Genomic DNA, 27,642 nt, shown 5'->3' with positions numbered 1-27,642 from the left:
GTATCTGTTCTTAAAATATAGAATTGTTACCAGTGACTGGACAAGAGCCAGACTTAAATGTAGTTATTAAGGAACTTAAGTAATGAAATCCAGAAGGATTATCAGACTCAGGCCTATAATTAATACTAATTCAAGCTTTATTGTTGCTGTTGTCACTCCAGAATTCATGCTGTAAGTATGGCTTCTCTCTCTGCCTGAAAAAAATTAGCTGGAGTAAAATTACGGACACAGGTTACCAATTAAACTCTGCAAATCTCTAGCATATGGATAACTGGAATGTTGTACCATTCTTTCAGCAGTGGGTATGACAATAAATGCGTGACAAGACAGGAAAATTCACAAATATGCTCTCCATGGTGAACTGACAAAATAGGTAACCTTATTAAGGACTTTAAAGAATAAAATGAAGAAATATTCATAATATGAGCAACTGAAAAATCTTATTATGGTTAGTGAGCAGAACATAATGTTGAAATTAGAAAAAAAATCACAGAAAATTCTTCTTTGGAAATACATGGGTCAACTACTTCCTTTTTGGTCCTATGGCCAACACTGCATACTCTTGAATTCATGAAAGATAGCTACTTAGAATGTCACAACCCCAAAATAGAGCTGCTCCATCAGGATGGCGTGAATCAAATGTCTACAAAGTACTGGGACATTTCTCGTAGTCTAACTTTAAGTGTACTGACTTTATGTTCTTTTAATAACTTTATGAGATTCCTTTCTACTGACTCTATTTGAATTCTTGGCCCTAAAAAATATTTGTTGAATAAATAATAAATGCATTAATGAAGAAAATGAAAGTATGAAAACATGACTACAGCATACAGGAGATGGAACTCCCCCCAAGTAAGGTTGGCAATATTTAATATGCTAAGTAAAATAAATCTCAGATTAAAAGCCAATTAAAAAGTTATACAGATGATACACACTCAAAAGAGAAAAAAATCTGCACAAAGCGAGAATCTGGTCCTTGAGTTTTCCTGGCTGATGCAGAAATGGAACCAAATTAAATGTGCACTAATCCAAGGGCTTTGAAACTAATGATACTCCTCTTCCTTCTTCTTTTCTCTCTCTTTTTAAATGAATTTTCATTTGACTGATGGAAAATTCAGAGCACCCATAAAAAAGGGATCTGGTAAAAGTCATCACACCTAAACTCACAATATAATAAAATATGACTTTTAACATCATAACCACTTAGACTATTTAGAATGGTTATAAACTGTCCCTTCAAATTATACTGTGTACCCTAATAGTAACATATAATTTAAATAGCAGTGCAGTCATCAATTTTCATAATATTTAATGCTAATTTAAGGTCTAATCTCCTAGCAAGATAGAACATTTTATATTTAGTATTTGTTTATCCTGAAAACATATTTTATAACTTGTTTTCCTTTCTGATAGCTCTTTTTATAGTTTCTCAGAAACTTGGTTTATTAGCCTAAACTCTATATACATTCTATAAACCCTATATATTCTATAGCCAAATGAATACTTTTCATTGGCTACTTTTCATTTGGCTATATCAAGGTCAAATTGATACAGAGTTCTATAACAACGATGAAACCATTAAGCCTCTTTTGTTCTCTTCTTGTCAATGGAAAGGAATTCTTGTATACTCAGCTAACTGAGCAATTTACCATGATCTATGATTTAGTAATCTCTACATTCTACAAAAGTTGAGATATATGTATTGCAGTTTATGTTGATGTGACCTTTACTATTATATGTACAAATTATATATACACAGTATAAATTGCAAAATAAAATATATTAACAATCAATTTGAAAATATCCTATCTGAAGTATATCTATTACTGATTTTATGTTGTAGGATAATATATGTTATTGGAATTACACAAAGCTTATACAAGTCCTGACTCTGTTATTTACTAGCTATATAACATTAGAGGGGGTATTTAACTTCAATAATCCTTGATTTTCACATCTGAAAAATGGAAAGTTTGAAACAGATAACTGTTAAGGTATTCTCTAGCTCTAAGAGTCTTTTTCCTTAATTCTAGTTATAAAATGTAACACTACTTAAGCAATAAAAATTCAAAAATGGTATAAAAGTAGGTAGAATTCGGAAAACACACACACACACACACACACACACACACACACACACATACACACACCCCTAAATTACCCAAGTTGTTAAGCAAAAGTTATTTTGGTTTTAATTATTTGAACAATAGTTGCTTAAATTCACCTCTTAACCACTCATGTGAAGACAATGCTACTTGGATTCTTTAAATCCTTCCTTTGCTAACCATATGATAAGGTTAACATAGGATAAATTTTTAAATTGGCCCTTCAAGATCTGGCATATTTTTCTCTCTGGCCTAATCTCTGCTAACTTCCATTCTCATTCTCAATGCACACTAGGCCTGTGTTGGAGTGATCCCTTATACCTGGAGTATTACTGCCTATCTCCCTATCTCTTTTCCCCTTCCTACCACTATTTCTAGGGACTTTTGCCTTCCTATTTTGCTTTCCTAATCTCTATTCATCCTTCAAGTTATCTCACTTTACTTCCCTGACTCTCTCCACCCTCCACAAGTCAGAAGACCTTCTTACATATTTCTGTTAGATGAATAAAAAATAAATGACAAGCCTTTAATATTTAAATAAAGTTTCAAATATATTTATAACTTTAAAAAATCAAGGCCCAGATTTCTTTTCAATATTTTCAATTTATAATTTTGATAAATCATTAATAAGTTTTTCAAATCTCATTACTGAAAGACTGAAACGGGAATGGGGAAGGCTTTATGACATTTTGATTCCTTAAAATCATCATATTATAGCCAAATAGGACCAAGGAAGGGCTAGCATCTACAAAAATGAGAAGGCAGATATTACATAGATTCAATTTTTCTTCCTATGCCCACTCTTCCTCTGTTGCATCCCACAAGAGAGCACAAATGCAAATCAAGCCCCAGGCATAAAGTATTAGCCCTGAGTACTTAGGAACGGAAACACACAAATGCAACTATATGTGACCTGGGATAGGCAAAAAGTAAAAATTATAAAAAATGTGCAAGAGGAACACCAAAAAATTCTGGAAATAGAATAAAATTAAAAGAAGGGTTAACTGTGTTTTAAGGAGAATTTAAACAAAGGCAGGCCCTTGAACTGTTGTGGGATTCAGTGTATATAATCCTACAGGAGTAGGAAGCATTAAGCAAAAGACAAAAAATAAAATTGATAGCATAGCCAGAATAAAGGAAGACGTGGGTAAATTGAAAGAGAAGAGTAAAAGTAAGGAATGCTGGCCTTAGCAGTGTGGTACAACAATTTGTACTTGATAAAGTAGCTCACTTCATACTTGGTGAGATTTTAAAAGGAGAACATATGGACTTTAGAGGAAAATAATAGTACAGCTGACTAGTCAGACAGGTAAGCTTGGTGAATAATGGGGTGACAGATGTCAAAACTAAGTGACTAAAAGAAGGAAGGTTGCAATAAGCTTCATGAAAGTTTGCCAATACACAGCACTTGAATTAGGGTTCCTCGGCAGACAGATACTGAAAACCTATTGTCAAAAGGGTATTTTGAGAGCAAGAATAAGATATGATTGCAGGAAAGAGAGGCTAGTGATATAGATTCATAAAATATTCAGTTATAAAGTTATGAGATAAAGTCAGAATGAACCAATGAAGAGAAAGAATTCAAAGGATATTATCTTAAGATTTTATATGTAGAATGCCTTTAAAGGTCAACGCCTAGAAAGTTGGGAAGATAATGAGAATATCTTTTGGAAAACGGGAGGACCATTATTGGGAGTAGTATATATTAAGATGTTTCTAAATTTGTGGCATTGCTTTAGATCTTTGACAAGTACCTAACCTAAGATTTCAAATATGTGAGTAAAGATTTTTTTTTTTTTTTTTTTACCCAGGGGATTCATCTAACTTGCTTCATACAGAATTATGTTTAAAAAAAATTAAAGTTCCAGTTAAAGATAGCAACATATAAGTATACAAAGCTTACTTCCACCTAGAGATACACCAAATTTGCAGCTAAATATGGAACAAATTCCTCAGGGAAAAAAGAACCTAAAAAATGGTCTGAGTGACTCATATGCATCAGGCAAAGGAGAGAAGGCCCATATTGAGGCAGGTGGGAGAGACTAGGACACAATCTCACCTAAAATCCCAATGGCTCAGCACAACGGTAGCCAATAAGCAAGCACTCAGACTTTAGGTAAATGAGGCTCATTTGCTAATCTTAAAGTGTTGGCCTGAGAGGCAGAAATCTAATTTAGTACATATCTAGGGTCCTCCTAACTGGAAAGCACATCTTCATACTCTTCTTCTACCTCCCTCTAGCCAGTGGGTGCCATTTTTTTTAATGCTAATAAGCTTTCTTCTTTTCATTTTTTCCTTTTTTTCCCCCTGCAGATACCATCTATATGCTCTCCCTTATGTCTCATTCTACCCAGAAGACACTATCTTCACATACTAGCTGGTAAGCACCATGTTTTTTCTTTTCCTTTTTCCAGGAAGGTGACATCTATACATTCTCCTTATGCCTAATTCTGGTTGGTGGGTGCCATCTTTGCATTTTCCCTCTGCTGTTCCAGAGTGCCACTATCTCCCAATGGGGGAATTATTACATGTATCTGATTTTGGCAAGTTCTGCCGAGAGGACACTACTTGATTGCCTGGTTCTGGAGATCAGAGTTGAGGGCCGCAATTCTGGGTCCCATGGGACTGTTAACAGCGAGATAGTCCTTGGCAGACTACCACCCCCAGGGCATGGCACAGACAGCAAACTGACCCCCTCCCCCCCAACCCCCAAGCCCAGCCTTTCTGTGAAAGAAGCCTATTTGCTTATCCAAGAGCTTTGGCCTAAGGAGCAGACTTCTGGTTTGGCATACAACTAGGAGGCTATGGAGGTGTTTTCAAGGAAAGGAAGCTGGTAGACACAATATTTGTGCCCTCTTGATGCCTTGTTCCAGCTTACCAGTATCTCCCTCCAAAAAAAGCGTATTATACTTTTTAATATGGCACCCCAATGTTTGTGGCACCCTCAACTACAGGGAGGTGTTAAAAATAAGATAGGCTATCTGGCACCCTATATGCATAAACCTATACATTTTCTGGCCCTAGTGGCCAGTGGAACTTTCGCCTGTGGGTCCTATAGGACTGTAACCCAAAAAGAAGAGTCAAAAGACACAGCAGCTCAATCTTTCATTGAAAGTGTTCTTTTAGCTTATCATCATAAATGCAGTCTGAGGGGCAGATTTTTCTTTTTTAAAAAATATTTTATTTAAATTCATCAACTACAGTATAACAAACACCCGCTGCTCATCCTGTCAAGTGCCCTTCTTAGTGCCCATGGGGGGATGGGGTAACTGGGTAATGAGCACTGAGGGGCAGATTTCTAATTAAACACACACCTAAGGGCTGACTAGGTGTGACCTAGTGATCTCATTGTCTCCACTCTCCCCTGGCTACACTCTAGACTGCCAGTATTTCCCAGAGGAAAACTTTTACATGTATCTGGTACCATGATTGCCACATCTGGTACCTAGTTTTTGTAGTTGCCACCCAGAGGATTCCCCTAACTTATCTGCCTGCCTTTGGTAGCCAGGCAAGGCTTGTGTCCTTGAGTTCTATAGAACTATACCAATCAGAGACAGTTGTTGGTGAGCTACCACCCCCAAGGCACTGCAAAGACAGCACACTAAAACATACCCCAGTCTTTCTGTTAAAGAGGCCAATTAGCTTGTCCTAGAGTTTTGGCCTGAGGGGCAGGCTTCAGCTTTGGCACACAACAGGGACCTATGCAGGTGTTCTCAGTGAACACAAGCCAGTGGATATCATCTTTGCTCTCTCACTCTGCTCTGCTATACCTCACCAGTATCTCCCAGGAAAGAGTTTTTGCACTCTTTCGGAAGCACGAATTTTTTGCAACTGTCACTGAGAGGACACCTCCATATTATCTATCTGACTCTGGAGGCCACTGGGGTTTAAGCTTGTGATTCCACAGAACTGTATATATTTGTGTACTTTAAAAGCTGCTGTATGAGGGTCTAGCTTCCAATCAGCCTGAATCTAAGTGCTGACTGAGATGCTCCCCTTTGGGACACTGACAGGTCTTGGCATACCCTCAACTACAAGGAAGCATTAAAAAGAAGACAGGCTGTTTGGACAATCACAAATTTTTGAGAGAAACCAAGAAGTCGGGCAGGGTTGAACAAAAATAAATAATAATAATCTCCTACCTGTGCCTGAGTGGCTCAGTCAGTTAAATGTCTGCCTTCAGCTCAGTTCATGAACTTGGGGTCCTGGGATCAAGTCCCATGTCCTGCTGGGACATGAGCTTACTTCTCCCTCTCCTCTGGCCTTCCCCCTTCTCCTGCTTTCCCTCTCTCTTTCTCTCTCAAATAAATAAATAAATAAAATCTTTAAAAAAATTAATCTCATATATGAGGCCACTCTAACAAGACTAGAAGATGCGGCTGTTTCATTCATTTTACAGCAACCAACACAGAGAGTCAAACAAAATGAAGAAACTGAAGAATATGCTCCAAATGAAAGAATTAAATGAGACCTCAGGGGGGAAAAGTTAATGAAATAGAGATATGTAATGTACCCAGTAAGGAGTTCAAATTAATGGTCACAAAGATATTCATGAAACTCAGGAGAAGAATGAACACATTGAGAAGTTCAACAAAGATATAGAAAAATATAGAAGAGTACAAAACAGAAGTCATAGAGCTGAAAATACTTAACTGAAAAATACACTGGGGGAAGGGAGTTCAACAGCAGACTAGATAAAGTAGAAAAAGAGATCAGTGAACTTGAGGATGGGGTAGCAGAAATCACCCAAATACAAAAGCAAAAAGGAAAAAAAGAAAAAAAAAGTGAAAATAACTAAGAGACTTAAGGACAACATCAAATGGACTAGTATTTAATATATGGGTTCCAGAAGAAGAAGAGAAAGAGTAAGGGGCTGAAAACTCATTTGAAGAAATAATAGCTGAAAACTTCCTTAACTTAAGAAAGGAAATCAAACTCCTGATACAGAAATCCCAGAGAGTTTCAAAAAGACCCACACCAAAATACATTATAATTAAAATTCAAAAGTTTTTTTTAAAAGGAAAAAAATCTTAAAAGCATTAAGAGAAGAGAAGAAGAGTTTTTACACAGGAAATCTCCATTAGACTATTAGCTGATTTTTTAGCAGAAATTTTACAAGCCAGAAGTATCATGATTTATTCAAAGTCCTGAAGAAAGAACTTCCAACCAAGAATACTCTATTCAGCAAGTTATCATTAGGAATTAGAGAGATAAAGACTTTTCCAGACAAACAAAAGCTGAAGGAGCTCATCACCAGGAAACTGGCCTTACAAGAAACATTACATGGACTTTTTTAACCTGAAAAGAAAGGTCACTAGTTAGTAAGAAGAAAACGTATGAAAGTATAAATCTCACTGGCAAAGGTAATTAAATATATAGTAAAGACAGTGGATCCACCACTTATAAAGCTAGAATGAAAGTTAAAAGACAAAAGTAGTAAAACCAACCACTACAGTAATTATTTAAGGAATACATAAGATAAAATGATGTAAAATATTACATCAAAAACATAAAATGTGAGTGGGAGAGTTAAAATATGGAGCTTAAGAATGTGTTCAAACTTAAGTTGGCATTAAAAATGTGGTTACACATTTAAGTTGTTATATGTAAGTCTCAGAGTAGCCATAAAGGAAAAAAATCTGTATTAGATACACAAAAGATACAGAGAAAGGAATGTAAGCATACCACTAGATAGTCATGAAACCATAAAGGAAGAGAACAAAAGAAAGGAACAGAGAGAACTATAAAACATGAAGAAAACAATTAATAAAATGGCAATAAGTAAATACCTATCAATAATCACTTTAAATGTAAATAGACTAAATCCTTCTATCAAAAGACATAAAATGACTGAATTGATAAAACAAATAAGACTCATCTATATGCAGCCTACAAGAGACTCATTTCAGATGTAAGGGCACCAACAAACATTTACAACTAGATAACCATCCACATCTAAATAAATTGGAGAGCAATCTGAAGCCTGGCAGAACAAACTCCACAACTAAATATAAATAGACAACATATAAATATATTTTTTCTTGATAAAGAAAAAATTTTAAAAGCAGCAAGACAAAAGAAGATAGTAACTTAAAAAGGAAAATGCCTAAGGCTAGCAGAAGATTTCTTGACAGAAACTGCAAGATAAAAGGGGAAAGTGAAAGGATGGAAAAAGATATTCCATGCAAATAGAAACTAAAAACTTAGGGTAGCTACACTTAGATCAGACAAAATAGATTTCAAAACTAGGCTGTAATAGTAAACACACAAAGGCATTACATAAAATAGAGTTCAATCCAACAAGGATATATAACATTTGTAAATATGTATGCATCAAACACAGGAGCATCAAAATATATAAAGCAAGAACCAATACACAGCAATACAATAATAGTAAGGGAATTCATATACCACTGACATCAATAGATAGATCATCCAGACAGAAAATCAATAAGGAAACACTGAGCTTAAACAATATGTTAGACCAGGTAGACTTACTTAACAGAATGTTGTACACATCTGTTTTGTATAAACATGCCATTTGAAAGCAACAGAATACATATTCTTATGAAGTGCACATGGAATATTCTTCAGAATAAATCATGTTAGGCCACAAAAAGTCTTAATAAATTTCAGAGGACTGAAACTGTGTCAAGTATCTTTTCTGACCACAATGATATAAAATTAGAAATCAATTACAAGAAAACAGAAGTTCAAAAGTATGTGGATATTAAACAACATGTTACTGAACTTCCAATGAAACAAAGAAGAATTCAAAATAGAAATTAAAAAAAAATACCTTGAGACAAATGAAAATGGAAATATATACAAAACTTACTGGATGTAGCAAAAGCAGTTACAAGAGTTAAGTTCATAGTGATAAATGTCCAAATCAATAAACAAGAGAAATTTCAAATAAATAACCTAACAACCCAAAAAACTAGAAAAACAAGAACAAATGAAGACAAAAGTTAGTAAAAGGAAGGAAATAAAGATTAGGGCAGGAATAAGTAAAAAGAGATTAAAAAGACAATAGAAAAGATCAATGAAACTTAAAGCTGTTCACTGATAAGATAAACAAAACTGACAAACCTTTAGCTAGACTCACCAAGAAAAAGAAAGAACAAAAATAAAATGAAAAATGAAAAAGATGTTATGACTGATACCACAGAATGATAAACGACCTTAGGAGACTTTTTTTTTTATTTTTAATTTTTTTATTTATTTATGGTAGTCACAGAGAGAGAGAGAGAGAGAGAGAGAGGCAGAGACACAGGCAGAGGGAGAAGCAGGCTCCATGCACCGGGAGCCCGACGTGGGATTCGATCCCAGGTCTCCAGGATCGCACCCCGGGCCAAAGGCAGGCGCCAAACCGCTGCGCCACCTGGGGATCCCCTTAGGAGACTTTTAGTAAAAATTATATGCCAACAAATTGGACAACCTAGAAGAAATGGATACATTTCTAGAAACATGTAACTTACCAATACTGAATCATGAGAACTAAAAAAATCTAAGCAGAGCAATTATTAGTAAAGAGATTGAATCAGTAATCAAAAAACTTCCCAACAAATTAAAGTCTAGGACCAGAAGCTTCACTGGTACATTCTATCAAACATTCAAAGAAAAATTAATACTAATTCTCAAACTCTTCCAAAAAAAATAGGAGAGACTTCTAAGCTCATCTTACAAGGTCTGCATTACTCTTATACCAGAACCAGGTAAGTATGCCACAAGCAAAGGAAATTGCAGACCAATATCCCTAATGAACATACATGAAAAATCCTCAACAGAATATTAGCAAACCAGATTCAATAATACATTAAAAGTAATCATATGCAGAGATTAAGTGGGATTTATTCCAAAAGTGAATTAATATGATATACAACATTTACAAAACAAATGATAAAAACCATATGATCATCTCACACATAGAGAAAAAGTATTTCACAAAATTCAACATTCATTAATGACAAAATGCTCAACTGTAGGAATACAGGGTCTGTATCTCAACATAATAAAGGCCATATATGACAAACTCAGAGCTAACATCATACTCAACAGAGAAAAGATGAAAGCTTTTCCTCTGAGATTGGGAACAACAAAAGGAAGCCTATTCTCACCATTTTTACTCGAAATAGTATTGGAGGTCAAGAAAAAGAAATAAAAGGCATCTAAACCGGAAAGGAATAAGTAAAACTGTCACTATTTTCAGATCACTTGATAAAGAAAATGTTAGATTTCATTAAAAAAAAACAAACTGTTAGAACTAAATAAATTCAGTAAAGTTGCAGGATGAAAATGCAAAGTCTATTGCATTTCTATATGCTAATAACAAGCTAGCAGAAAGAGAAATTAAGAAACAATTAAGATACAGTTGCTCAAAAAGAATAAAATACCTAGAGATAAACTGAACCATGAAGGTTAGGTATCTTATGCTTAATTCTATAAAACACTAATGAAAGAAATGGAAGACACAAATAAATTGAAAGATTTTCTATCCTCATGGATTAAAAGATCTAAAATTGTTTAAATGTTTGTATTCCTCAAAGCAATCTGTAGGTTCAATGCATACCTTATCAAAATTCCAATGGCATTTTTTTATAGAAATAAAACAAATGATTCTTAAATTTGTATAGAACCAAAAAATATTCCAAATAACCAAAAAATCTTGATAACAAAGCTGGAGGCATCATACTTCCTGATTTCAAACTATTATTTCAAAGCTATAATCATCAAAACAATATGGTATTGGCACAAATACACATAACTCAATAGAACAGAATAGAAGGCAAACAACTCACACATATACGGTCAATTAATTTGTGACAAAGGAACCAAGAATATACAACAAGGAAAGGACAGCCTCTTTAGTAAAGTGTTGGAAAAATTGGGATAGTCACATGCAAAACAATGAAACAAGATCACTATCATATCATACACAAAATTTAATTCAAAATGGATTAAATACTTGAACATAAAACCTGAAACCATAAAACTCTAAAGAAAACATAGGCAGTAAGCTTCTTGACAAAAATATTTTGTATTTGACACTAAAAGCAAAGACAACAAGTCAAAAATAAACAAATGGGACTACAACAAACTAAACAGTTTCTGCACAGCAAAGAAAAAATCCACAACAACAAACAGAACCTATTGAATGAAAGAAAATGTTTGCAAATCATATATCTGATAAGGGGCTAATATCCAAAATATATAAGAACCCACACACTCAGTAGCAAAAAACAATCTGATTAAATTGGGCAGAATAGGGGATCCCTGGGTGGCTCAGCGGTTTAGCGCCTGCCCAGGACGTGATCCTGGAGTTCCGGGATTGAGTCCCACAACAGGCTCCCTGCATGGAGCCTGCTTCTCCCTCTGCCTGTGTCTCTGCCTCTCTCTCTCTCTCTCTCTCTGTGTGTCTCATGAATAAATAAATAAAATCTTTAAAAAAAATTGGGCAGAATATCTGAATAGACTTTTTTCCAAAAAATATACAGGTGGCCAACAGACCTATGAAAAGATGATCAACATAATAACTCTAGAAAACATTGAAAAATAAATTTTTCATCCAAATAAAATTAAAAATAAAAGTAACATAGAATCCAGCATTCTACTTCTGGGAATTCATCTGAAGAAACAAAAACACTAATTCAAAAACATACTGTACCTCCATGTTCACTGCAGCATTAGGATAGCCAAGACATGGAAACAACCCAATGGATAAACAAAATGTAATACATATATAATATAAATATATATTACATATATATTGGGTGTATATACATACACATTGTGTGTATACGTATACATACCAACACAAATTCTATTGTGAATATATATACACATACACAAACAATGGAATATTATTCACCTGCAAAAAACTGAAATCTTGCCACTGGTTAGACACTGAGGTTAGACACTGAGGTTAGACACTGAGGGCATAACGCTAAGTGAAATAAGTCAGAGAAAAACAAATGACTTACATGTAGAATCTAAAAAGCAAAAACAAAAAATATCATGAAGATAGATAATAGTTGTCTGAGGCAGTGGGGTAGAGTGGGATGGGAGGGTAGCAAAATGGGTAAAAGGGATCAAAAAATTTTTATTTCCAGTTATAAACTGAATAAATCATGGAATGAAATGTACATCATGGTGACTATAGTTAATAATACTAAACTGCATATCTGAAAGCAGCTAGGAATGGGGATCTTGAAATTTCTTATCAGGAGATAAAAAATATAGAACTATATATGGTGATGGATGTTAACTGGACTTATTGTGGCTATCATTTTGCAATATATACAAATATCAAATCATTACCTGTAGACCTGAAACTAATATAATGTTAAGTCATTTATACCTCAATAAAAATTATATTTAAGAAATTGTTTTTGATGATAAGGAAAGAACACATAATTATGCGATATAATCATAATATCCACCTTTGAATGTTGGGTGGATTCATTTATTATAGAATCCCTTGTTGTATAAAGCACGATGTATAAAAATATGATGAATAAAGGTTTGTTAAACTTTTGATCTTGTGCCTCTAAATAAAAAAATGCTGTGTACATAAGTACAGCAATTCCTTAGAAATTATATATACATACTACTATACTAATATGAACATTATAGACTATGGAAAGAAAACAAACAAACAAAATAAAATATGTATTATTTTAAAATAGCTTATTTTAACTTATTACTAAAAGGTTTATATGAATGTCCGCTCTTATTTTGATAATCTTGGCTCAACAATTTATGATATAACAATTTAAACAGCCAACTCTAAATTTGATTTAGATATCTGGTTTAAAGGGCTGTCACAGTTGGAAAAAGATCACAAAAGAATGGGTACATCAGAATGGAGAAAGTATAACAATAAGTGTCTTTTGAAACACTAATATTTTTCATTTCTCAGTTCCATATACCAATTATATAAAGGTACCTCATGCACATTCAGTATACACGACAGTTTGATATACATGGTATTAATCTATGTGTAAAAATTATTTACTTATCTTTTCTTATTTTAGCTTCAATGAAAATATTAATAGAAGTTCTATTACTTTCTTCCATGGCCTAATTGATTATCATAAGTGCCCACTGGGGTTCAAACACAGTATACCATTGGCATTTATTTTTTTTTAATTTTTATTTATTTATGATAGTCACACAGAGAGAGAGAGAGGCGCAGAGACACAGGCAGAGGGAGAAGCAGGCTCCATGCACCGGGAGCCCGACGTGGGATTCGATCCCGGGTCTACCAGGATCGCGCCCTGGGCCAAAGGCAGGCGCCAAACCGCTGCGCCACCCAGGGATCCCACCATTGGCATTTACATAAGACTTTTGAAAGTTCTTGCATTATAAAGGCAAAGAACATAATTTCTCCATAAAAAGTAGTACAGTACAACGGAAAAATGAAAGTAAGCTATTTGCAGACCCTCAGCGATAATAGAAGACAATAAAAGGTATTTTTTTTTAATTTTTATTTATTTATGATAGTCACACAGAGAGAGAGAGAGGCGCAGAGACACAGGCAGAGGGAGAAGCAGGCTCCATGCACCGGGAGCCCGACGTGGGATTCGATCCCGGGTCTACCAGGATCGCGCCCTGGGCCAAAGGCAGGCGCCAAACCGCTGCGCCACCCAGGGATCCCACCATTGGCATTTACATAAGACTTTTGAAAGTTCTTGCATTATAAAGGCAAAGAACATAATTTCTCCATAAAAAGTAGTACAGTACAACGGAAAAATGAAAGTAAGCTATTTGCAGACCCTCAGCGATAATAGAAGACAATAAAAGTCATTTTAAAGGCAATTAAAGTAAATTCTGGCACCAAAATAAATTACGATACCTTATATTGTTATTAAAATAACATTACTCAATGCAAATATTTTACAAAAACTACTTTTTAAACTGACAAAAACTATTCTGGGTAAAATCTTTTTTTCTCTTTTCTGCTTTCTTATACTATCACATTTAGCTTTCTTAAGAGTCATGTTTACTTAAAAACAGTGCTTTTAACATTTCATAAGAGTTCTGTGTGCTCAAAGAAAAGAAAAATAAATAAGGAAACGTTGATAGAAAGGCAGACAAGTTTACAAACTCCTAGGTAAATAATACAATGAGCACAACATTCTAAGAGTGTTAGACTTTCAGAGTATTAGAACTCACTACATTTTGAAATTTGTCAGCACAATTACAATTTAGTTACATTTGAAATGGCCTAAAAATAGATGAAGCTAAAAATCTTCGAATTTCTAGTGTCTAATATGTATTTTCTCTCACAAAAATTTTGTACGTAATTTAAGACACCATTATTTAAGATAATTTAGTTGGCATTACTGAAATGTAATTTTCAGTACCATTTTGTCTTTCTGTCAAATCCTTCTGCAGGAAATAATTAAGAATACTAGGGATATGACAGAGAAACACTACTTTCGGGAAAATAACTGTTCCCTGATTAATGTGTTCTGTAAAATTAGATTTCATGTCAGGCTTTCTTAAAGGACAGTATATATCTGCATTTTAATCTCCAATGAAAATAAGTACATACAAACATACATTATTTGTGTATCATTAAATACCCAGGTAAATATGTTTAAGATTTTCATTAAAATACTAATATAGTGAAACCAAGAGGACTTTATATATCAGAAAACTAAAATTATAAATTATTAATACTACAAGCAAGAAAATAAAAAATGATTATGAAGTACAGTGAAGAAAAAGCTCATAGTTGATCATAGAAGTTTTTAGAAATATTTGTGAAGGTCTCAGAAATATTTATATAGATAAAGATACACCTCTGCAATATATGGTGCAGAATAAAAATTCTGGTAAAGATGGTTAGATTTTATTTGTAATATTTAACACTATTTCAACCTTGAATTTTATTAGTGTAAATTGTATTACTAGAATCTGAATGAGTAAAGCTTTTAGCAAAACAAGTTGCATAAAGCAAATTCCAGAACCACTGTTCTTTCAGTCATTAGGTTTGTCTCTTTAAAAAAAAAAAAAAAAAAAAAAAATCACTAAAAATAACAACGAAAGAAGCCATATCAAGCTTCAAGGCAATTAATATTGGGTATAGTAAACTGCACCAGAAGAAGACAATACAAAATAGGCTCAAACAGTCAGACTTATCATAGCTTGAAAAAGTTACACAAAAACCATATTTATTGAAAAGGAAGATTTATCTAAGCTTAAACACAAAGAATCTGCAAATACACATACACACATTCCCTCACACAGCCTATGTCCTACTTAGGTTAGCCATTCAATCAAAACCCTAGAAAACATTAAAATTAGTGGATTCAAAGTCAAAAGAAAATCTTGGAAATAAACATTCGCTATGAAAACCTTAGAAATACCTTAGATTTTAGTTTTTCTTTGGGCTCCCGTGTCATTATTTTTCTGCTAATTTGAATTCCAGCAGTTAATTTATTTTATGCACTGCAGATTATGTTGCCAAAGAGGGAAAATTAACCCAGTACATTTCCACAGTAAACACAGATTAGCATACACTTAATTCCCTTCCAGTCAAAATAAGGGGGAGAAATCTATCAAGTACAAAGTTTAGGCCAATTGTATCTCTTCCATATCAACTACCTCAAATAACCACATCCAAGCCAAATTTAATGAGATCAAAAGTAATTAATTTTCAAATGCTCCTTTTAGACACCACAAATAAAAGACACCAGCATTCAAACTTACTTACTGTAATGAGCAGTTCAACAATTTGACATGAGTCCTCAGAATTGATTATAGGATGAAGTAAAGAAACACCTGACAAAAGGAGCAATGAAAAACCAGAAAACCATCTTCATCTTCAAAATCCCTGCCTATGAAATACAAATAGATATTTCTAACAGTCTTCTTTCTGGTCATTTCCAGCTAGGTATTATTGCACAGGCATCTGAAACCTAATTTGTCCAGAAAAGGTTTTATTTAATAGCTTGTTATCAAGGCTACTCTTCACATTCCTTTCAACCAACAAGCTACTTTATTTACTGGTGTCAAAATACACCCAGTCTTCCACTTTAGCAAATTTAGCCATCAGCAACAGCTCCTTTTTTTTGAATCTCTCACTTCTAGTTTAATCACAGAAAACAGATTTTTACTTTGGCTTTTTTTCTGAGATTTCTGACATTGCAACAAATATGTTAAATTAGTAAACTGTTGTCAAAAAACTGGAATAAAACATTGGTACATGACTGAAAATTCAAAGAATAAAAATTACACATCACATATAGCTCATTAATTCAAATGTTGAGATTATGTAAAATCTTTGCAATTTAAGTAGATGAGAATATGAATGTGGCAGATCTCTCCACTTACTTTTGTAGAAGTTTCTCAAACAGATAAATTTAAGAATATAAAACAACACACAGTGGAGAAGAAAATTTTATTTTATTTTATTTTATTTTATTTTATTTTATTTTATTTTATTTTATTTTTGAGAAGAAAATTTTAAAGTCTAAGTTTTTTAACTCATCCTCAACTAAATTTTCAGAAATAATGAGACAACTGTATTAAGGAAAGTAGATAAAATTTTTAAAATTTCAGGAGTGGTAGCTCCTATAAAAGCTATTGCCAGTTTCATTAAGTAGTAATAGTTTACTAATAAGAACTAGATAGTAAGATATTTCAAAATAATTTTAAGTAATCACATATAGACCATCACTTAAGTTGAAGGGGTATTCTTCTGAGCTAATTATAATACTATGAATAGAAAATTTCAAAATTCATTTCCCAGGCCAAACTTAGGCAGCTATCCTGAAGAAAGATATAAATGCTTCAAAAGAAACAAATACTTTGTTAATTTAAAAACTTTGATAAAAATTTAGAAAAACACTAACTCAAAGATATATGCACGCCTATGTTTACTGTAGCATTATTAATAATAGCCAAGATATGGAAGCAACTTAAGTGTTAATCAACAGATGATTGGGCAAAGAAGATGTGTGTGTGTGTGCGTGTGTGCGTATATATATATATATTAAAAATTGTCATTCTTGCTAGCATTTATCCTCAGTTTTTAAAATTTTAAAGACTGACAGATTCACCAACATTTAAATTTATAAGACTGTTTTTCAAGAAAATCAAAGTAAGTATATTAGAAAAAAATATATATATGTATATATACGAACATTATTCAGCCATAAAAAAGAATGAGATCCTGCCATTTGCTACAACATGGATGGGCCTAGAGGATATAGTGCTCAGTGAAATAAATCAGAGAAAGCAAACACTATATGATTTTACTTATGCATGGAATTTGAAAAACAAAACAAATGAAAAAACAAACAAAAAGCAGAAACAGATGCATAAATACAGAGAACTGATGGTTGCCTGAGAGGAAGAGGGTATAGGAATAGGCAAAATGGCTAAAAAGAGCAGGAGGTACAGGCTTCCAGTTATGGAATGAACAAGTCATGGGGATGAAAGGTACAGCAAAGAGTATAAATATAGTTAATGGTATTGTTAATAGCATTGTATGGTGACAGATGGTAGCTACAGTTGTGGTGAACATAGCATAAGGTATAGATTTTTGGAATCTGTAGGAAGCCAGCTTTCTATAGCTCTCTATCTGAACTGCAGTATCTCAAAACCCCAGTAACATATAAAAACAGAATGATTATACAATTTTCAGAAACTCTTCTCTCAATATTTTCAATATTAATTTATTAATCCTTATCAATTTTCTCAACCCTCCATGTTAGGAGTTGGCAAACATTTCCTGTAAAAGACCAGATAATAAGTATTTTAAGCTTGGTCTACTGTCACAGTAGTTACTTCCCCTTTGTAGTAAGAAAGCAGCCATAGATAATATATAAACAAATGAGCTTAGTTCTCTTCTAATAAAATTTTACTTACAAAAACTGGTAGCAGGTTTTCAATTTGGCCCAAAGACTAACTTACTTAATGTCTCTTCTATATCATAGGTATAACTTTAAAATCAATCATTAACAACCTATCATTTAGTAGTATTAAAAATTGTCATTCTTGCTAGCATTTATTCTCAGTTCTTAAAATTTTAAAGACTGACAGATTCACCAACATTTAAATTTGTAAAAGCCTGTTTTTCAAGAAAATCAAAGTAAGTATATTAGAAAAATTTTTGTGCATATGTCAGGGAAGTTATAAGTTTCTCATACTATTATTAGATAGTAACACTCCCACAGGCTATAGAAAACAAAAAGATTTATTTACACTAGTTGCCACAACCATCACAACAAACAGCTTATAAGCAAAAATTCCCACAGAAAAGCCCTTTGAAAATGAACAACAAACTTGGTGCAAATAGTTACAATATCATGAATGAAACTAACACAATTCAGAGTTATGATGCTTTTTGTTCAACTCACATCTATGGAGTAAATTCAAAATCCAGAGATCTTGTCTATTTTTTTTTTGTCTATTTTTTTTTTAACAAACCTGGAATGTAGATTTATTTCATCTTTAGGGTTCAAACTTGGCCTTCTCCAGCATGTATTCACTCCTTTCCATTAAGGGGTGAGACACAAAGTTGATCAGAGGTCATTCTAAAACTGAAGTCAAACACTAATCTTGCCTTTTCCACCTGGTTCTAGTATCCCCAGTGGAATATACAGTTCTATGAACAATTCTCTTTCTCATTCTAGAACTCTTTCCCCAGAACATAAGAGGAATCACTAAGTGTTTCAGTTTCCAAGGAAGTCTCTTAGTGTTAGATTCTAAATGTCTTAACATAAATGTTCCTTTTACTTTTTATGTTCAATCTCTCTGAAAAGTCTCCTATCTCTTCAAAACTACCTTTAGGCAGGTGACTTAAAAATCTATTTTATAATCCTCTATAAAGTACCAAGTGGTTAGTTTTTCAACATACTATCATTAGACTATGAATAGTCTTTGAAGAATGAGAATCAAGAAAAACAAGTGTCTAAAAATAATGTAAGTGGGTTCTTTTGGGGGGGATCCATGTTGAAACATGCAGTATGTCATACTGCTCTGAGAATATGATTTCTGCGAGGAGGAAGTACCCCTGGAAAAGAGTTTAAGACATATCTGGATATCCACTGAGGCCTAAAATTCAAGGTATAAAAAACAATTATCATGGCGTCTAAATATTATTTCCTTTCCTCCTTTTTTTCAATGATTTTTCTGATTTCCTAGACTTAAAAATCCTTAAATTACTATCATTCCTCATATTCCTTGAAAATTCAATCACAAAGTTCACAATTATTTCTCAATTTCTTTTACCCCTTGCCACGTGCTATCTTTCCATAAAAAACATGCTGATACTGTCTACCTATTTTTCCTGTAGAGAACTCTTCAATGCGTCAATATGTTTCTGTTAGAAGTCTTCCACAAATACTGATTTTATTTATCAAATGAACACGCATAAAATACAACATGCATAAAATACAACATGCTTAAAAAGACAATTTAACTACTGTGTACTAATCATAAAATATATTAAGAGACATTAAAGACTAAGGTAAATGCTTTAAAATAGTAAAAAACAGAATTTAAAATAACAGTAAAAAGATTCTTACAGAGAAATTTAACAGCAGTGTAAAATAAGCCTAAGAAAGAGGCAAATGCTGTGCAGAAAAACTAAAATGCCATTTACAAAGGGCAGAGAAGGAAAACCAGAAACTAGGATTGTCCTTACTGCAGATAGAGATAGCTGCTATTTTTTCTGAAGCCCAGGATAATATATAAAAATAATTAGTAAACTATACTCACATCAGTTAAGGAAAGATCAAGAGTGGGCCTAAATGAGGCAGGAGAGAATATTAGCAATAAAAAAACCTCACTTCGAAGTTGCCTAGATAGTGTTCTTTAGCGTGAATTTCTGACCGGCTTACCCAGGCAACAAAGCAAGTAGCCAATGTTACTACTTATAACATATCTAACATATCAGTAATTCTACCACTGGAGGGAGTCTGGTTGCAAATTCTTTGATGTGACTTTTACTCTAATAACTTCATTTTCTCTGGGAATGAATTAGAACCCCTACCAAGAATATGAATTGGTTTAACACAATCTGATGACTTTAAAGCTTTTTGTTTGTTTCTTTTAGTTTTTCTTTTCTTTTTGTTGTGTTCCATGCTCACTCATTAAAATTTTACACCGTCTCTATAGTCATATCTGGGTCAAAGAAATGAATCCAGAGGTCACATGCACTAATACATATTTATCCTTAGGGAAAAAAAAATCCTAAAGAAAAAATGTTAAATCAAGAATAGAAAGTTCTGATACAAATACCTAGCCAAAGCAGGTATCAGGGGTATAAGGCACATGAAATGCAGCAAACAGTAGGTTTGAAGTAGAAACTGAAAAAAGCTTTTAGGATTAAGGCTGACAAAGATACTATGATGGGATAGATAAATATAAGCAAAAGATATAGTATCGTAACTAGGGCTTTAAAGTTGACTATTTTTTTTAATTAAGAATTTACAGTTTCCATTGTCTATTCATGAAAATGAAGTGACATAAGAAGGATTTACTGAGTCAACAAAACACAACTGAAATGAAAAACAAAGATCTAAACATTGGACAAAAAATAAATAAATAAATAAAAAGCAGTAGTTAAACTCAACGTATGTGGAGAATAATAATCCACTTACAATAATAATTATTCTCTATTTTGTGTCAAGAATTATAAGAAATGACAGAGAATACTTCATGTCATGGTTTTAACAATCCTGCAGACTTGACATTATTATAACCATTCTACATGATACAGCTTAAAGCTAAAAACAGGTTAAGTAATTTGACTAAGGTAATATATCTATCAAGAGCCAATATTCTGTCAGAGGTCTGTTTCTAAAATGCTATTGCCACTATGGTATATGAATGTCAGTGGGACTGAGCAATGATTACCTTGTATTTTTGTACTATTAAAGGGAACAGTTATTGGTACTCTTTCTAGATATCTGCTTCAGAAAATGTCCTTAAGGATTATTTAATACAGCATTGTGCTAACTAGTAAGCATTTCTGTGTTATATTTCCAAAGTTAAAATTTGTTTAATTCACATATCAGTAATCATAAAAAAGTCACAACTGATTTTATAATTTAAGTAGGTATGACAAAATCAAAATTAAAAGGAATTTTTTTAATATGTAAAAAAAAAAAAGAAAACCTTGTTTTCTTTTCCTTCACAAAATTATTGTTATACACAAACACATGGGAATCTGTCAGGTTCTCTCCCTGCATTTTCCTTAAAATGTATTCCCTTGTTGAAGAGGATCATAAACTCCATAAACTGTATCTAGGCAGTCATAAAATAATCATGGAAATAATACTTGCTAAACCTAGGAAGCCTTGGGTGTGGATTTAAGTGCTATACAACAAATTAATTTTGTATTTTCTTCCTTACTATTATAGCAAGAATGCAGGGAGATGGATGCATATATCTTTCCCTTTCAGCAAGGAAAGCTTGTGTGTGTGCATAAAATACATGTATAAGTTAGATCATATCTATATACACATACACACACATACATGATTTTAAGAATAATGAAGAGAAGTAGAAGTAATGCGGAGTTCTATGTGTGGGGTTGGGCGCTCTTCTGTCTCATCACAGGTCAGTTAGGGTCTGAAGTATCTTATGTGAAAACTGGAAACGGGGTCCCATAATATCAATGCTTCCTGATGAGTAATGTTTTCTTCCTTCAACTTCTTTGGAAAAATCTTCAATTAAAGTGTATCATACGTGCAATTTGAGGATACTTCAGCACAGCAGAGATGGAGGAACAGAAGCACTCCTCTATTTGCAACAGAAATTACAGAAAGTTCTAGATCTACAACATATCTTCAGAGATTTCCTAATAGAAGTCTATTCAGATCCTCATTTTGAACCACAAGTAACATGTAGGCAGGGACCATCTACTATCAACCAAAGCACACATGCCTAGGATAAATAACATGTGTGTAGAAGAACCATCTTGCCTAATTAAAAAAACCCAATTATATGACCATTGGATTCTATTCCATATTCTTTCAATTGTTAAATACTTGGAGAAACTATCAAAAAAAGGAAATACTTCGAATTATTGCTAATTATGTAAATGGATCAATTTATAAGAAAATAGCAAGTGAAAGGAAAAAACGTACAAACCAAGGAAACATAAGAAAGACAGTTTACCAGCAACTATAACTCTTAGTTGATGAAATATGCAAAGCATTGTAAAATTTAAAACACCTATAAGTGGAGAGAGTAAAAGGAAATGTATTTCTAACAATATTTTCTCCTATTCTACTTCCAAGAAATTAATTTGAGCTCATTTATCACCAAATTCATAGTAGAATAGAGAAAAGTAAAAAGCAAACAAGACACGTACTTTTATAATCATAAAATTATGAAAATTTAGCACTCACTATGTACTTAAGCATATTACAGCGCATCTGCCACATCCTAATCTTTCTGTTATATATTTAGTACATGAATGAGACCTGAGAGGGAGAGAAGGGAGTAAATAATACCTAGCTGAAAATTTCTCAGTATAAGAGTATGATAAATAAGGTCTGCTTGACAAACTTAATGCAACATTTTTTTTATTGTTCTGCAAAAAAAAAAGACCTATATATTTTGGAATTGACATGCAAAGTCACAAAATAAAAAGTTAGGCATTTAGTGACATCTCTACCCAAGCTATTCCTAATTTTTACATGTTTTTTTAATAGAAGAGTTAGCTCTTTGTATTTGTTGATACATTTTATAAAATGAAACCCTATTAATCTACGACGAATCATTAGAAGCCTCAAATAAGTAATTTTCATAGATGCTGCTAAGTGCCAGCACCCCCTCCATTAAATGTTACATAATTTGTTCATTTTGCAGGATTCATAATGTGAACTGAAACAACCAAAAAATATTACCAAAATAAAAAAGCTACGACTCTACAAGAAGAGACCACATATATGTGTGCAGCATTAGTTTTGTTCCTCTACACCAATTCTGTAAACTTCATAAAAACAAAAAACAACTTAATTTTCCCTAATATCTTTGAAAATGTGGTAAATGCAATCTTAAGAATTAAGATTACTGGGTTCTGAAGAGCAACTATGAATTGCCTATTTCCATTAACTATAGTAATAAGCTTTTGATAAATCACTGAAGTAAATGAAAATCTACTTTTACTAGATTCTTGGTTTTCTGTCAAACCAATCTAGGAAAATCAAAGCATTTACAATGGTAACACCAGAAAAAGTCATTTCATAAATAAACTAAAGCTCATGTGATTTCCTATGTGGTATATTAAAAATAATTTCTAATAGTCTAATAATACAAGTCTACATATGGCATGGCAAAATGATTACTTTTTTTCAGATACCATAAATATATGCACCTATTACTATGGTAATCTAAGGATAAAGGAATTATAAACAGCTTTTGCAAGAGTATTTACTTGTTCACACTGTACCTTTTTCAGAAATTATTTAAAGTGGCTTTGTTTTCAAAGGTCAATTATTCTGTCTTAAGTTTATTATAAACAGAAATTCAGTGTTCAGTTGTCCTAAACTATACTGTTTAGCAATGCCTCACCAAGTTATCATTTAAATGACTTTGGAAACAAGACCTTTGCTCTGTATTTGGATAACGCACTGATAAATTTTATGGCCTTATTGTGAGCACATTAGTATTTCTACATAACCTTGGCTAAAAAATATTTTTAAATCATCGTCTCCATACGCTGTTAATCACTGATTCCATTTATAGCCAGAAGTGTTCAGGGTCATCCTGACAACATGTAAATTGTTTTTCCCTTGTCAGAGGTCCAATTTTACAATTATTTGGCCAATCAATTACTAATCAGATGACTTCTTTTCAACAAATGAAGTTTTATTCCACATTACTGAAATAGCACGGACTCCAACTATTCCAAATAACACAGAAGCACTACAAGCTACCCAAATTGCACAGTGTGAGCTTCTCTCTAACGCTCAAACCCGTGTTCAACCACTTCCTTCTTTCCGAGACTGCCAACTTTAACAATAAGAATAAGCTATATAATGTCGGGACACAATGGTTAGTACTCGCCACATATTCTGTACCACAGCAAATATACGAGGCCACTTCTTTACAGATTTTTTGACAGTTTCTGAATCACAGCCCCAAATCACTAAGCTTGTGGCTGTCCTTGGTGCTGAAACGCACTCCCCCGCCCACCCCTCGCGCCCCTTCTTGAAAAAACCGTCATCCCAATCCCTCTTTGAGGGCATAAAAAGACCAATAAATGTGGGGGAGTCTGAAGAGGAGAGGTTTAAAAAGGAAATGATAAGTTTCTGGGCTGGAAATGCTAACTAGCGTGTGCGGTGGCGGGGAGAAGGAGGGGTACCAGAAGCAATCGGAGGGCGTTTCGCCTTCGGTTCCGGTAGAGCGGTAGAACCTGGAAACCCGGACTGCGGCACCGTCGGAAACGCCTGGTCCCGGGCAGGAGCGGCGGGCGGGAACGGCGCCCTCGCCCGGGCAGCCCCTCGGCGCGGGGCCAGGCGGCGAGGACGGCGGGCGCGCCGCGGCCGGGGACCGAGGCGACTCTCCGCGCCGACGCGCCGGCCCCGGGGTCCTTTTGTCGCTAGCCTCCGGGGGAGGGAGGGTGAGCCGAGAGGAGCCCCACCTGTATTTATTTGTACGGAGGGACAACAAAAGACCCTGACGCCGGGGCGAGCAGGGTCGGCAGAGTCGGGGCGGCCGCGGCGCCTGGCCGCCGGCTCGGCCCCTTTCCTTCCAGCCCCCGTCGCTCTTACCGTCCCGGTCGCACAGCTGAATGGCCTCCAGGCTGAGGTTTTTGATCACCTCCTCACAGGGGCTGGTGGGGCTGTTGAGGGCATGATCCAGGCGCGGCACCTCCATTTTTCCAACTCCCTTCTCGAGCCTGCCTGCTTCGTATCCAGGCTCCCTCGGTGGACCGGGTGGGAGAGAAGGGCGGGAAAGGGAAGAGGAGTGGCGGCAGGAGTGGAAGAGGCCTGAGACCCGGCTCCGACGCGCCGAGGCTGAGCCTCCGGGCTAGAGAGCCGCGGCCGACGCGACACCGGGGCAGGAGCTCCGGAGAGTGCGGGGCTCCGAGAGACCGAGAGGGACCCGGCGCGAGAGCGGGAGGCGCGCGCTCCCGGCGGGGAGGGGACGCGTCGCGCGGGGAACGTGAGGGAGAAGGCGCGGCGCGCGCACGCGCGTGAGAGGACGCGCCCACCTGCTGGCGCGCGGCGCCCTCCTCCCCCGCCCTTCCACGCGCACGCGCCCCCTGCTGCCCTAGTGCCTCAGGCCCCGCACGCAACTCCCGCGCGAAGTGTCGGACGGCAGAGCGCGCGGAAACGGCGGGCGGTTGCGGGGGCGGCGCGCTCGCCTCGCCCTCTCGTCCGGTGAGGGTGGTTTGGCCTCCTTCCCCTCGTCACAGGGTCAGCCGGACCCAGGTTGGCACTGGGGAGCCTGCATGGGGAGGTGAGAGGGAGAAGACTGGGTTTCGTGAAGGACGGGAAGGATACGGGTCCCCATCCTTTGTATGGGGCCTCGGGGTTCCGGGGCGCGCGGGGTGCCTTCCCGCTCAGGCTCCCGGGCGACTCCCCTCCCGGGCCCTGCTGGCGCAGCGGGGCGTTCCTCGGAAACAGCTGCGTCTGTGTGAGAGATGAGCGCACTGACCGAGGAGGGGCGGGTGTAGGGACGGAATTTTGGTCATCCCGAGGGAGGGGCAGACAGGGGAATTCACAAGTGGCAGAAAGGTGAGGGAATGAGGAGATGCCAGCCCGCCTGCTTCGGGGCTGACAGCCTCTCAGTCTTTCAGCCATCGCGGTCTAGCTTGCCTCATTCATTCATTCATTCAGTCATTCAGTCATTCATTCATTCAGTCATTCATTCATTCATTCAACGAATAAGCATTAAATGTTTACTGCGTGCCGGGCTTTGTTCTGGCCGCCAGTGAAGGGGGAAGAAAAGCACCTGACTGACCTCATGGATAAGGAAAGATCCTTTCCTAATGGGAAATGTGCCTCCTCAAGTTACCTTAAATTTGCCCATTCTTTTTAATGGCATTTAACATTCTGCAGTGCACTTAGTGGAGGTGAAAATGTTTTTGAAATAAAATAGATGTAGGTCACAGCCTATTGACCTCTGTTGCCATTTGCTTCTTTGGAATCGTTTTTAGTCGCTGTGCTGTCTTAGAATCAAAATAGTGTCCGCCCCACTCTCTTCTTTTTTCAGTGTGTGTGCTTGTTAGAAATTAAGGTTCCTTTTTATTGATTTTCCCAATTTCGAACGTAAATGTTATCCAATAAAGTAACAATTTACATACGGATTGCTATATGCTACCCTTTCTAGTCATATCCTTCTAGCCACAACATGACTAAATCTAGTTAATTGGAACTTCATAAAACAGAAGGACCAGCTGAAGGTAAAATAAGCTTGTGAGAAAACTTGGCACACCTGCAAGGGGATAAAAATCTGTGGAAGATAATTGGGTATTTTAAACTGAAATGTCCTCATTATCAACTTAGGTATTAATGAAGATGGATCTCCTTCTTGTAGTTTGAGAGAATTCTTGCGTCAGGGTAGGGTTGTCCCCAAGGAGAGGATAAATTATTACTTGTCAAGAAATTTGACAAGATGGCACTTATTGGTGAATTTCCTGTGTTCTAAAACCTGGCTCTGGAGGAATAGAAATTGATATTGTCAGCTAAGCCACAGTGGGTTCACAGTGGTTTCAGAGTAGTATCATATTTACAGATTTCAAAAGGAACCGTGCAAACCAGATTACCAATTTATTGATTTACAGGTGAGAAATATAACTCATATATGAAATTAAAGCTATAATTCACGCAGATATTTGTTAAACACCTGCTATGTCCATGGACAATATGCTGGAAGTTGGGAATTTTTAGTTCCAATCTATTAGGAAACATAGACATTGAAAAGGGAAAATTATAATATTATGAAAGAGGAATCATGGGAACTTGTGAAGTACACACAGGGGTCCTAAACTAATCTGGTTGGTCAGGAAAGTCTTTAAAAGGGTTTTATTTAAAGGGAACAAGAAATTATTGAAAATCTTTAAATGGGAAATTAGCATGATTCAGATTTGTGGGCCAGAATATTTGTGTAATGGGAAAAGGGGGTAATGTTTTAAGAAATACTGATGTGAATTTCTGGGTATAATACTTATTCAATCCAAGGCATCTTTCTGCTAAGGATGTAGGTTATTACATAAGAAATAAAAAACAAAGAGTTTTGACATTCAGCATAAGATTTTTCTAAGCAAATTGGTAGGCTTCAAATCAAGGTATTGTCAAAAGATGAAAATAGATGTTTATGGTTTGACATATCAAGGCTGGGCCTAGTGGTCAAAATGATACAGTTTATCCCATAGTGAAGACAGGATATCCCAGGCCACAATAATGGCGTAGGCCAGAGTTCGGTATAAGGAAGATAGTGGCTATGAGGTAGGTAAAGTAGAGAAAATTCTATTCTCTTTGTCTCAGAGAATAATGGAAAAGAGGTAGAAATGCTAGAGGATGGCAACTAACAACATTTTTTACTCATTCACACATTG

General features: G+C 35.4%; 1 protein-coding gene and 1 long non-coding RNA gene across 8 annotated transcripts in view; one reads left to right on the top strand and one right to left on the bottom strand.

Annotated features, from left to right (window-relative positions):
- PHYHIPL (phytanoyl-CoA 2-hydroxylase interacting protein like) overlaps positions 1-25,236 on the bottom strand; it is an 81,773-nt gene extending 56,537 nt beyond the window's left edge. Inside the window, exon 1 of one of the 4 annotated variants that reach the window (XM_025435130.3) lies at positions 24,851-25,236. In XM_025435130.3, the coding sequence (XP_025290915.1) occupies positions 24,851-24,956 (106 nt within the window). In that variant the 5' untranslated portion in view covers positions 24,957-25,236. Of the gene's footprint in view, positions 1-18,548; positions 18,709-19,841; positions 19,867-24,850 lie in introns of those variants that run through there. The other 3 variants (XM_035715380.2, XM_025435133.3, XM_025435132.3) reach the window with 3 other exon arrangements.
- Positions 25,237-25,309: 73 nt separating this feature from the next.
- Positions 25,310-27,642, top strand: part of LOC112651822 (uncharacterized) — a 59,128-nt gene continuing 56,795 nt past the window's right edge. For 2 of the 4 annotated variants that reach the window (XR_003131071.3, XR_007410110.1), the window contains exon 1: positions 25,310-25,541. This is a non-coding gene — a long non-coding RNA (uncharacterized LOC112651822). The remainder of the gene's footprint in view (positions 25,542-27,642) is intronic. The other 2 variants (XR_003131072.3, XR_003131069.3) reach the window with 2 other exon arrangements.

Source organism: Canis lupus, chromosome 4 (assembly GCF_003254725.2).
Source record: "Canis lupus dingo isolate Sandy chromosome 4, ASM325472v2, whole genome shotgun sequence".
Classification (NCBI taxonomy): Eukaryota; Metazoa; Chordata; class Mammalia; order Carnivora; family Canidae; genus Canis; species Canis lupus.
Note: the sequence above shows the minus strand (reverse complement) of the source record. Positions and strands in the feature narration are given on the sequence as shown.